We start from the raw sequence: 12689 nt of genomic DNA, 5'->3' as shown, positions 1-12689 counted from the left end.
CCAACTAACTGACATTCACAAAAGAAATGTATGTTTACTTTCATATACTTAGTCACTATTATTATTATTATTATTACTATTATCATTATTATTATCATTATTATCGTTGATTGTTATAATTATTTTTATTGTTATAACTATCATTGTACTACTGTTATAATCTCAATTTTTTTTTCGTTTGACATCAATACTGCATAATACGTTAAATGTTCTTAATGTTATTTAGTAACTGTAACTCGTTCAATCTGAGTATGCCTGGTTAGGTGTAAGAGAGGGCCTGAAGGCCCTAATCTTGCCAGGTAAAATAAATGCATAAATAAATAAATATAACAGAGTCCCAAAAAGATGGTGCACTGGGCAAAATTAATGTTTTGTCATGTTGTTGTTGTGGTCTTCAGTCCAGAGACTGGTTTGATGCAACTCTCCATTCTACTTTATCCTGTGCAAGCTTCTTCATCTCCGAGCACCTACTGCAACCGACATTCTTTTGAATCTATTTAGTGTATTCATCTCTTGGTCTCCCTCAGAATATGCTCTACCAACCGATCCCTTCTTCTAGTCAAGTTGTGCCACAAATTTCTCTCCTCTCCAATTCTGTCCAACACATCCTCATTAGTTATGCAATGTACCCATCTAATCTTAGCATTCTTCTATAGCACCACATTTTGAAAGCTTCTATTCTCTTCTTGTCTAAATTATTTATCATCCATATTTCACTTCCATACATGGCTACACTCCATACAAATACTTTCAGAAATGAATTTCTGACACTTAAATCTATACTAGATGTTAACAAATTTCTCTTCTTCAGAAATTACAATGTCATCATTTTTTTATTTCTTCTCCATGGATTTTAATTCCTACTCCATATTTTTCTTTTGTTTCCTTTACTGCTTGCTCAATATACAGATTGAATAACATCGGGGATAGGCTACAACCCTCTCTCACCCCCTTCCCAACCACTGCTTCCCTTTCATGCCCCTCGAGTCTTATAACTGCCTTCTGGTTTCTGTACAAATTGTAAATAGCCTTTCACTCCCAGTATTTTACCTCTGCCACCTTCAGAAATTGAAAGAGAGTATTCCAGTCAACATAGTCAAAAGCTTTCTCTAAGTCTACAAATACTAGAAATGTCAGTTTGCCTTTCCTTAATCCATTTTCTAAGATAAGTCGTAGGGTCAGCATTGCCTCACATGTTCCAACATTTATACGGAATCCAAACTGATCTTCCCCAAGGTCGGTTTCTACCAGTTTTTCCATTCGTCTGTAAAGAATTCGCGTTAGTATTTTGCAGCCGTGGCTTATTAAACTGATAGTTCTGTAATTTTCACATCTGTCAACACCTGCTTTCTTTGGGACTCAAATTATTATATTCTTCTTGAAGTCTGACGGTATTTTGCCTGTCTCATACATCTTGCTCACTAGATGATAAAGTTTCGGTAGGCCTGGCTCTCCCAAGGCTGTCAGTAGTTCTAATGGAATTTAGTCTTCTCCCGGGGCCTTGTTTCAACTTAGGTCTTTCAGTGCTCTGTAAAACTCTTTACACAGTATCATATCTCCCATTTCATCTTGATCTACATTCCCTTATTTTTCCATAATATTGTCCTCAAGTACATGCCCTTGTATAGACCCTCTATATACTCCTTTCACCTTTCTGCTTTCACTTCTTTGCTTAGCACTGGGTTTCCATCAGAGCTCTTGATATTCATGCAATTGCATCTCTTTTCTCCAAAGGTGTCTTAAATTTTCCTGTAGGCAGTATATATCTTACCCCTAGTGATAAGCGCCTCTACATCCTTAGATTTGTCCTCTAGCCGTACCTGCTTAGCCATTTTGTACTTTCTGTTGATCTCATTTTTGAGACATTTGTATTCCTTTTTGCCTGCTTCATTTACTGCATTTTTGTCATCAATTTCATTCAATATTTCTTCTGTTACCCAAGGATTTCTATTAGCCCTCATCTTTTTACCTACGTGATCCTCTGCTGCCTTCACTATTTCATCTCTCAAAGCAACCCATTCTTCTTCTACTGTATTTATTTCCCCTAGTCTTCTCAATTGTTCATTAATGCTCTCCCTGAAACTCTCTACAACCTCTGTTTGTTTCAGTTTATCCAGGTCCCATCTCCTCAAATGCTTACCTTTTTGCAGTTACTTCAGCTTTAATCTACAGTTCGTAACCACTAGATTGTGGTCAGAGTCCACATCTGCCCCTGGAAATGGCTTACAATTTAAAACCTGGTTCCTGAATCTCTTTCTTACCATTATATGTTGTTGTTATGGTCTTCAGTCCTGAGACTGGTTGGATGCAACTCTCCATGCTACTCAATCCTGTGCAAGCTGCTTCATCTCCCAATACGTACTGCAACCTACATCCTACTGAATTTTCTTAGTGTATCTCTTGGTCTCCCTCTACGTTTTTTACCCTCCACACTGCCCTCCATTACTAAATTGGTGCTCCCTTGATACCTCAGAACATGTCCTACTAACCGATCCCTTCTTCTTGTCAAGTTGTGCCACAAACTCCTCTTCTCCCCAATTCTATTCAATACCTCCTCATTAGTTATGTGATCTACCCATCTAATCTTCAGCATTCTTCTGTAGCACCACACTTCAAAAGCTTCTATTCTCTTCTTGTCCAAACTATTTATCATCCATGTTTCACTTCTATACATGGCTACACTCCATACAAATACTTTCAGAAATGACTTCCTGACCCTTAAATCTATACTCGATGTTAACAAATTTCTCTTCTTCAGAAACACTTTCCTTGCCATTTTCAGTCTATATTTTACATCCTTTACATCCTTTCTACTTCGACCATCATCAGTTATTTTGCTCCCCAAATAGCAAGACTACTTTTTTTACTTTAAGTGTCTCATTTCCTAATCGAATTCCCTCAGATTCACCCGGTTTAATTTGACTACATTCCATTATCCTCGTTTTGCTTTTGCTGATGTTCTTCTTATATCCTCCTTTCGGGACACTGTCCATTCCGTTCAACTGCTCTTCCAAGTTCTTTGCTGTCTCTGACAGAATTACAATGTCATCGGCAAAACTTAAAGTTTTTATTTCTTTTCCATGGATTTTAATACCTACTCTGAATTTTTCTTTTGTTTCCTTTACTGCTTGCCCATTATACAGAATGAATAACATCGGGGAGAGGCTACAACCCTGTCACACTCCCTTCCCAACCACTGCTTCCCTTTCGTGTCCCTCGACTCTTATAACTGCCATCTGGTTTCTGTACAAATTGTAAATAGCCTTTTGCTCCCTGTATTTTACCCCTGCCACATTCAGAATTTGAAAGAGAGTATTTCAGACAATATTGTCAAAAGCCGTTTCCAAGTCTACAAATGCTAGAAATGTAGGTTTGCCTTTTCTTAATCTAACTTCCAAGATAAACCGTAGGGTCAGTATTGCCTCACGTGTTCCAACATTTCCACAGAATCCTAACTGATCTTCCCCGTGGTCAGCTCTGGTTTAGTCAGTTTATCCAGGTCCCATCTCCTTAAATTGCCACTTTTTTGCAGTTTCTTTAGTTTTAATCTACAGTTCATAACCAATGGATTGTGGTCAGAGTCCACATCCGCTCCTGGAAATTTTAATACCATTATATAATCTATCTGAGACCTTCTAGTATCTCCAGGCTTCTTCAATGTTTACAACCTTCATTCATGATTCTTGAACCAAGTGTTAGCTATGATTAAGTCATATTGCACTGAATGTCTGTAGAAGATTAAATGTTCAACAATTGCAAAAAATGGCTCTGAGCACTATGTGACTTAACATCTGAGGTCATCAATCCCCTAGAACTTAGAATTACTTAAACTTAACTAACCTAAGGATATCACACATATCCATGCCCGAGGCAGGATTCAAACCTGTGACTAGTGGTTGCACATGTCCACACTGAACCATCTAGAACCGCTCGGCCACACTAGTTGGCTCAACAATTGCAGACTTGCTGGGTTGCAGAAGGTTCGTGCAACATTTATGTTCTGTGCAACATTCTTCCATTGTGTGTGTTGTTTGTCTTATATAGGCCATACCACAATGGTATGGTATTTTTTAACTTGTCACCTTCCTCAGTAAAAAAATACTCTTCACTTATCCCAGCAGGTTTGAAGTCTTAAATGGTGGGTGGAAAATTGCTTTCACCTAAAAATTACTAAGGATTCTTGTTATTTTGAAGGAAATATTTCCAACTAGAGGAATAAAAGCTTGAGAATTTGCTGGCATGTTCCCCTCTTTATCCATTTTCTGGTTCTTGGTTTTAGCTTGCCAGGTTGAGTATCCATTCTCTCTGAACACTGTTCTTAAATGTGCAAACTCTTTAAGAAAATTATGATGGCAACTTTAAGAGTGCAAGTACAAATCAGTGTGATAAACAGAATGTAGCAGAGAGCTGTCACTCTTGCATGTACCCAAAATATCCAGAAATGGGAGACAACCTTCTTTCTCTAATTCAACAGTAAATCAAATGTTCTCATGAATGGAGTTAAGATGGTGTAAAAACTCCATTGACTTATCCTCGCTGTGGGGCCACACAATGAAAGTAGCATCCACATACCTCTAGAAAAACAATTGGTTTACAAGCCACTGGTTCCAGTGCTCTTTCCTCAAAATCTTCCATCACTAAAATACCTTAACTACTTAGGTGGAGAGATCTCAATCTGTTGATAAAATCAGTTGAGTTCCATATATGATGTGGACAATCGTCATCCAATGGTCTCAGCAGGAAAGTAAGATGTTTGGCTAAATTGTCTGTGGAGGCATCAATATTACTCACTATAGGCTGTAAAGGAAAACCATCTTTCTGCAGGTTAGGAAGACCATACAATCTTGGTGGTATGTTGCCATGTGGTTCTTGATGACCTCCGGAGGTACTGAGGAAGGATTCAGGAGTGTACACATCTTCTGTTGCAAATATGCTGTAAGATTGTGATCAATCTTCCTATACAAAGTATCACTTACTATGCCATTCATCTTCTCCAAATACAAAAATGAGGTAACAAGACAGTTGAATTACCTCTAGCAGCCTTCTGCACCTCTATGTATGGATCCTCTCAGAGGCATCATAGCGCAGCCCTTTCTTCACAGGTTATATTATTGCATTGAGAAGGAGCTTTCAAAAGTGCAAGGCAAGTTTCCCTCTTATTTCTTCAGCATCATCCATAGAAAGGCATCATACAGCTTCTTCAACATCACTCACAAAACTTATCAGAGGTAGTGCACATGGTGTAGTGCAAAATTGAGTCCTGTACCCAATACAGACAGTGTTGCATCATCCATATTCTTCTGTGTGAAGTTAACAATGGAACATCACTTATTCCCTGTGACAATGATCAAATTTTGACATCTGCCGAGGATTAGCATCCTTATAGAATGGAACTTTCACTCTGCAGTGGAGTGTGAAATGATATCAAACTTCCTGGCAGATTAAAACTGTGTGCCAAACTGAGAGTCAAACTTGGGACCATTGCCTTTCACAGGCAAGTGCTCTACTAACTGAGCTACCATAACATGATAGTATTGGCGGTAATAGAGCTGTGAGGATGCGTCGTGAGTCATTATTGGGTAGCTCAGTTGGTAAGAGCACTTGCCTGTGAAAGGCAAAGGTCCTGATTTTGAGTCTCAGTCTGGAACACAGTTTTAATCTGCTAAGAAGTTTCATATCAGTGCACAATACACTGCATAGTGAAAATTTCACTCTGGAAATGTCAAGCAGGCTGTGGGTAAGCCATTTCTTCACAATACCCTTCCTTCCAGAAGTGCTAGTCTTGCAAGGTTAGCAGGAGAGGTTCTGTGAAGTTTGGAAGGTAGGAGACATGGTACTGGTGGAAGTAAAGCAGTGATTATGAGTCATGAGTCATGCTCAGGTTGGTCAGTTGGTAGAGCTTGCCTGTGAAAGGCAAAGTTCCCAATTTCGAGTCTCAGTTTGGCACAGTTTTAATCTGCCAGGAAGTTTCAGCAGCCTTATGTATCGAATCAATCTTGGCTGAAATCACACCATCAACTCAGTCCTATGATACAGGTGAAACAAGTGCTGCAATCTCCAGAAGTTGGTCGAATAGTTCTGAAATGGCATCCAACCTTTGTCTTATATAACAAATTTTCTCCTTAACAATAGCATGACTGCAATATCTTCCATGCACTGGCAGTCTCAATGAAATGTGTCACTCTGATAAAATCTGGAATTATGCCATGGTCCCAATATCTCATTAAAAAACTTAATGAACTTTCTTACCACATAGCTTATCAAAACCTCTTACATGCGAGGCCATCTTCTCACCGTAAAGGTGTTTAATGTGAAATTCTATGCCATTTCAGAAAAACTATTCCACCTACATCTGAAGATTGCAACTTCTCTCTCCTGTAGCATGGGATTGGGTTGATGGTGTGACTTCAGCCAAGGTTGTGAGTTCTCAGCAGGTGAAAAATTTTTATTGTTTGGTGCACAACAGCCAGCACCACAGGGAATAATGGCATGATATCCCATTGTTAACTTCACGGAGAAGAACTTGGATGATGTGATGCTGTCTGTATTGGCTAAAGGGCTCAATTTTGCACCTACACCATGTGCACTATCTCTAGTAAGTTTCTGAGTGATGTTGACAAAGCTGTAAGAAGCCTTTCTGTGGATGCTGCTGAATAAATAAGAAAGGACAATTACCGTGCACTTTTGAAAGTACTTCCTCAGCGCAGTAATATAACTTCTGAAGAAAGGGCTGCACTACAAAATCTCTGAGAGGATATAGATATAGTGATGATGTAGGCTGGTAAAGGTAGCTCAACTGTCTTGTTAACTCGTAGTTTGTATTTGGAGAAGATGTATGGCTTACTTAGTGATACTATGTACAGGAGGGTTGATGATGATCCTAAACACATGTGCAATGGAAGATGTCTGCACTCTCGAATTCTTCCTCGTTACCTCCAGAGACCATCAAATAGTTAAGACCACATGCCAGTGTTTCACCAAGACTGTATGGTTTTCCCAAAGTAATAATCCTCTTTGGCCTATATTGAGTAATATTGAGGCCTCCACATACAATTTAGCCAAACATCTTTCTTTCTTGCTGAGACCATTGGTTGGCAGATGTCCTCATCATATATAGAACTCAGCTGATTTTATCAACAGATTGAGAGCTCTCCACCTAAGTAGTTAAGATATTTTAGTAAGCTTTGATGTAGTGTCTCTTTTTACTAAGGTAACTGTAGCTGATGCCTTGGCACTAATTGATAAACAGTTTCAGGCAGGCACCACTGCTTTGCTTCAGCATGCTCCTTACTCAATCTATTTTACATTCAATAAAGAATATTTTGAACAGAATGATGGCATCGCCCTGGGAAGCCCCTTGGCTTACTTTTTTTATGGAGGGTTTTGAGGAATGAACACTGGAAACAGTGGTTCTTAAACCAACTGTTTTCTAGAGGTATGTGGATGCTATTTTCATAGTGTGGCCTTACGGAGAAGATACGTTAATGGAGTTTTTACATAATCTTAACTCCTTTCATGAGGACAATCAATTTACTATGGAATTAGAGGAAGAGGGTTGTCTCCCATTCCTGGATGTTTTCATTAGAAGAGTGATGCCTGTCTGCGACATTCTGTTTATCACACCAATTTGTACTTGCACTCTGCAAGTTGCCATCACCCATCCCAAACTATGAGCATGCTTAAAACCTTTGTACACACGGCTCATACAGTGTCAGATGCAGATAGTTTGCATAAAGAGCTTGTATATTTAAGGACTGTGTTCATAGCCAATGGATACTCAATCTGGCAAATTAATAGGGCATTCTCAGATACAACCAAGAACAGGGACATGGATAAAGAGGAGAACACACCAGCAAAGTCTCTATCTTCCCTTCTCTTTGTTGGAAATATTTTCTTCAAAGTAGCAAGAATCCTTAGTAATTTTCAGGTGAAAGTGATTTTCCACTACCATCTAAGATTTCAGACATGCTTGGATGAGAGAAGGATAATTTATTGCGGAAAGCAGGAAATTACAAAATACCATGCCACTGTGGTATGGCCTGTATATGACAAACACCACACACAGTGGATGAACATAGCATAGAACATAAATGTTGCACTCACCTTCTGCGACCCAGTAAGTCTGCAGTTGTGGAACATTGTATCTCCAACATACATTCAATGGAATATGGCAAAACATTACTTTTGGCCATAGCAAAATCTTTTTGGGACTTCATTGTAAAAGAATCTATTGAAATATGCATCACAGAAAATCTAATAAACCATGACAGCAGCTCCCAAATGGATCAAACATTGAATCCCGTCATCTCAGAAATTTCTCCAGATGAAGATGCCAGAATACTCTGATGACTGCAGCAAGCATCAAAGCTGAAGAGAGCTCATCTTTGCAGTTTCACCAGTGACAGCACTGCTGCTAGACAGTGTGGTCCTTTTGTCACTGTGATTCTGCCTGTGTGGCAAAACTCTCAGCATGCTATATAAGGTGGAGCAGAGAATGTCTGAATCAGTCTTTGATAGCTCACCTGAAGTTGACTGACAGACGTCCAGTCAAAATATTGTGGAATGAAGTTTGACAACCAGCTGCAATCCTGAAATCTACTGAAACATTTATTTCACAGGGAAAAGTTGAAATTTCACAGTGCTAAGATTACAACTGCTGTTACACCTAAAGATTTTCTCACCCTCTCTTATTTCTACAGCCCAGTATGTAGGAGCCTGGGGAAAAACTTTTGATTCATTGCACATTTTTTATGTTTGTTTGTTAGGCTGCAGATTTCTCCATTTCTTGATTTTTAATATCTCTTTGCTGTTCTGCATAGTGGTTGGAAAGAGTGTGGGTGGAATTACTGATGTAAGTCCTTCTCCACTCACAAAGGATGGTGGAAATCTCAGGGATCCTGAGGTTGAGACTGTCCTTAACAGTGTGTAGTATCTCTTTTATTTTCTGAGATGGTTGAAAAATAGATATTACACCTCATCTTCCCAGGATTTTGCCTTCTTTGCTGGATGTAGCACAACAAAAAGGAAGGAATGCAATCAGACATTCATTATTCAAATGTTCAACATTTTCACATTTCCTTTTCCTGAAGAAAGCTGATTTCATATCATGTGACCCATAGTCATTCTTTTGGAATGCATAATTTAGATGATTAATTTCAGACTGCAAGTGGTCCTTGTCAGAAAAATGTTTTGCTCTGTGTATCAGTGTATTTAAAGCTGCTCTCTTCTGTACTGGTTGGTGTAAATTCTGGGTGCTAAGATATAAATCAGTGTGCATCAGCTTGTGGTACACTGAGTGACCAAGACATCCATCTGACTTTCGCTGTACCAAAACATCTAAAACTGGCAGCCTTCCCTCTTTCACTGTTTCAATGGTAAACGGAATATTTGGGTTCATATGTTCATGGAAATGTTCAAGAGCTTCTGTGCCTTGTGGCCAGACCATAAACATGTTGTCAACATAATGTTGTTAACAAAATGACAATGGACAAACAGGAGCCAAATTTAATGTACATTCCTCAAAATATTCTATAAAAAAGTTTGCCGATATTGGAGACAATGGAGATCCACAGCCATTCTGTCCATCATTTAATAAAATTTACTGCCATACAAGAAGTTGTGAACACCATGGCTTGGGCCTCACAACAGTGACCAACACATCTTTGATGTACATACCAAGATATATAATAATCTATATACAGAGTCTGTACAAAGCTATCAGATTATAATGTCCAATGTAACGCAATTAATGAGATATTCTGTGAATAATAAAGCCAATCGATATTTGGCATTTCATGTCTCATTTTGTAGTCAGAGATTTGTTCTATCAAGATTTTCTGGTATTTGCAGAGGTCTCTCTGACTCGTGCCAGAGTCAAACTTCAAGAAATTCTCTCCCACTTTCTAGCGTGCACACATATCACCCTCCTTCAAGCCACTAGCTACTCGTCTCCAACAAACCCTCCTCCTGTTTCTGCCTCATTCTCCCTCAGCCCATCCCACCTGACATGCACAATGAAGGTGCATATGTATGTGTTTTGCTTCTAAAACTGGTATAGTCGAATTTTGTATAGTAAAATAGTTGAGACAAACTGTAAGAAATTATTTTAAATAATATATGAGTATCAGTTATACTGCACCATAAATTTTGCTAAATGAAAAACTGGAGAAATTGGAATAGGTGTTAAGTGTAAGTATACACAAAACTTTGTCTACAATTAAGCAGAGACCAGCAAATGTACAGTTAATTCGTCACCTACATATTGTCACATATCAGTTTGCACCTTTATCTTCTTTATTTGATTTGTAATAGGTTTCTTTTTTAAGAAAATAATTACCAGCATTTTACTGGTCTTAACATACCTTTGCCCTCAAAAATCCTTCAGAGAATAGCATAATTAGGCAGATCAGCTCCAAATCAGGAACAATGCATACCACAGGACGGAATAAAGCCTTTACTGATTCAGGTAATTCAGTGCGACCTGCATACCCAGGATTCATTGTAATGAATACACCAACCTTGTTATCCAGAGATATTTCTTTTCCTTCAAACTGTGGAACAATGAGACTATAATCACTGTGTGTCTGATTTCACAGTTCACCTAAATATAGCCATTGCACTTCAATAATGAACATACTGAAATAGGTCAAAACTTGAAATGATTTCATTAATTTAGAAGAAAAAAGGCATATAAATATATTTAACTGTTACAGAAAAATATAATCCACAAAAAACTGAATATATATTGGTTAGAAAACTATTATGAGGTATCCAAATATTTGTGAGGGAACAATATAAAAAATAAGTGCTTTGGATTTACATGTTGTAAATACTGCTTTAGAGACATAAGATGTTTATGTGTTTGGAGAGTGTCCTAAATTTCTCAGAGTTTTGGTGTACATTGATGTGAAACTTCCTGGCAGATTAAAACTGTGTGCCAGATCGAGACTCAAATTTGGGACTTTGCCTTTTGCAGGAATGTGCTCTACTGACTGCTTTACACAAGCATAGCTCGCAACTAGTCCTCACAGCTCACAATATTCCTTCCACTAATACCTGCTCATGAAAGGGAAATGTATCGAGTTCAAGTCTCAGTCAGACCAAAGTTTTTATCTGCTAAGAAGTTTCAAATAAAAATCTTCTGGAAAAATTCAGAAGAATTTAATAATTCACTTCTAGCAAACCCAAGATATGATAATAATGTGTACAGTTCATAATCAGACAACATGCAGGGGTACTGAACTGCACATCTTATGCTTATTTCCCATTATATTCATTTTGTTGTGATACTTACAGCTAATAATAACTATGTGATTGCTGCACAACAAAAGAGATTAAAATTTATGTAATGTGTTTCTTTGTTTAGTATTGAAGCTATGTTTCTATTAAGACCTTAAAATATGACCTGCAAGAATAAGGTTGGAAATCTATGATTCCCAGTAATATAAACACAAATTAAAAATATATATTCAAAAAATAAACTAGTGTACATGGAGGATGAAACTAAGAATAACTGTTAACAGAAACTTCTTTGTAAGAAAATTCCATATCTTAAAAGATATGCATATTTGTATGGAGATGTATATACATTCACAAAGGTAAACTGCACATCAGTAGGCCTATACAAGCAAGAAGTGAATAGCTTAAATTGATAAACAAAGTTGCTTTAAAAATAGGGTCTCATTCGATTTGTATGTGGATATCTATTTGTGTGTGTCTGAAGTGAATACGAGACATATCCTTGATTAAAACTAATTCTGTTTTGTCAATTCTGTAGAAAGAAGCAGTTTATATGAATTGATTCTGTGTACTGAGGTACTCTTAAAATTGTTTTGTATCTTAAGGTCTATCTTCATGATGGTGTTTACAAAACTCAATATGTAAATTCCTCAATGGCTTTACTGAAAAATCATCTAATTCCTCCTTAAAACATTTTTGTAATAACTTAGAAAAATTCCAGCCCTCATAATGATAAAATTAATTGTGATATTGTAGATTTTTTCCACATTTGAGAATTAATCCAGTATAACTCATTGGCACACTCTTATTGGGGAAGTCAAGCAGCACTTCAAATGTAAGATGAACTCTTAATAGGCAAACAAGTTCATAGGAAAAAGTAACATATTTTACCGGTCTCACTTACATAAAATATCTTATGCATTTAGCATCAGATTCCAGGAAGACACTTTTCATGTAATAAATGTGCTTTTCCAAGTATACAAATATTTGATTTCTTAGGTTCTGAAATGCTTAATGTGCAGCTCAGATTTTAATTTACAAGAAATGTTGGTGACTACTTAACATGATGCCAGGAGCATAATAATTTTAAAAATACACTGTTGCAAACATAACTTTCTTAATAATCCACCTTTCAAATATCTCTGTTCTGTCCAACTTATTGTTTACAGTCAGACATTCACATACTATAAACATTATTGTTTTCAAATGTGGTATAGAGTGTTAGTTTTTTTTACTTTTGAGAATCAGTTTCAATTTCCCTCAGTCCTTTCCTTGAATTACTGATTTAATTTTGATTTTTTAACTCAAATGTGAATTAGTCATTCTAAAAAGGAAACTGAATTTAAGCTTCATAGTAGGTGTGTGGTGTGGGTGGGAGGAGCACAGTTTTCACATGATCTAGGAAATGGTTGGTGTCTTTAAAACAGGAGGGAAGTCTATGTGCTATGGGT

At 37.4% G+C, this 12689-nt stretch overlaps 1 protein-coding gene across 1 annotated transcript in view; it reads right to left on the bottom strand.

Moving 5' to 3' along the window:
* LOC126273341 (dynein axonemal heavy chain 10) overlaps window positions 1–12689 on the bottom strand; it is a 1458287-nt gene that overhangs the window by 579465 nt on the left and 866133 nt on the right. Inside the window, exon 112 of the mRNA XM_049976887.1 lies at window positions 10362–10550. Coding sequence (XP_049832844.1) covers window positions 10362–10550 — 189 coding nt within the window. The remainder of the gene's footprint in view (window positions 1–10361; window positions 10551–12689) is intronic.

The sequence above is a fragment of the Schistocerca gregaria genome, chromosome 5 (genome assembly GCF_023897955.1).
Source record: "Schistocerca gregaria isolate iqSchGreg1 chromosome 5, iqSchGreg1.2, whole genome shotgun sequence".
Taxonomy (NCBI): domain Eukaryota; kingdom Metazoa; phylum Arthropoda; class Insecta; order Orthoptera; family Acrididae; genus Schistocerca; species Schistocerca gregaria.
The sequence above is the reverse complement of the archived record's forward strand: the minus strand, read 5'-3'. Positions and strand labels throughout refer to the sequence as shown.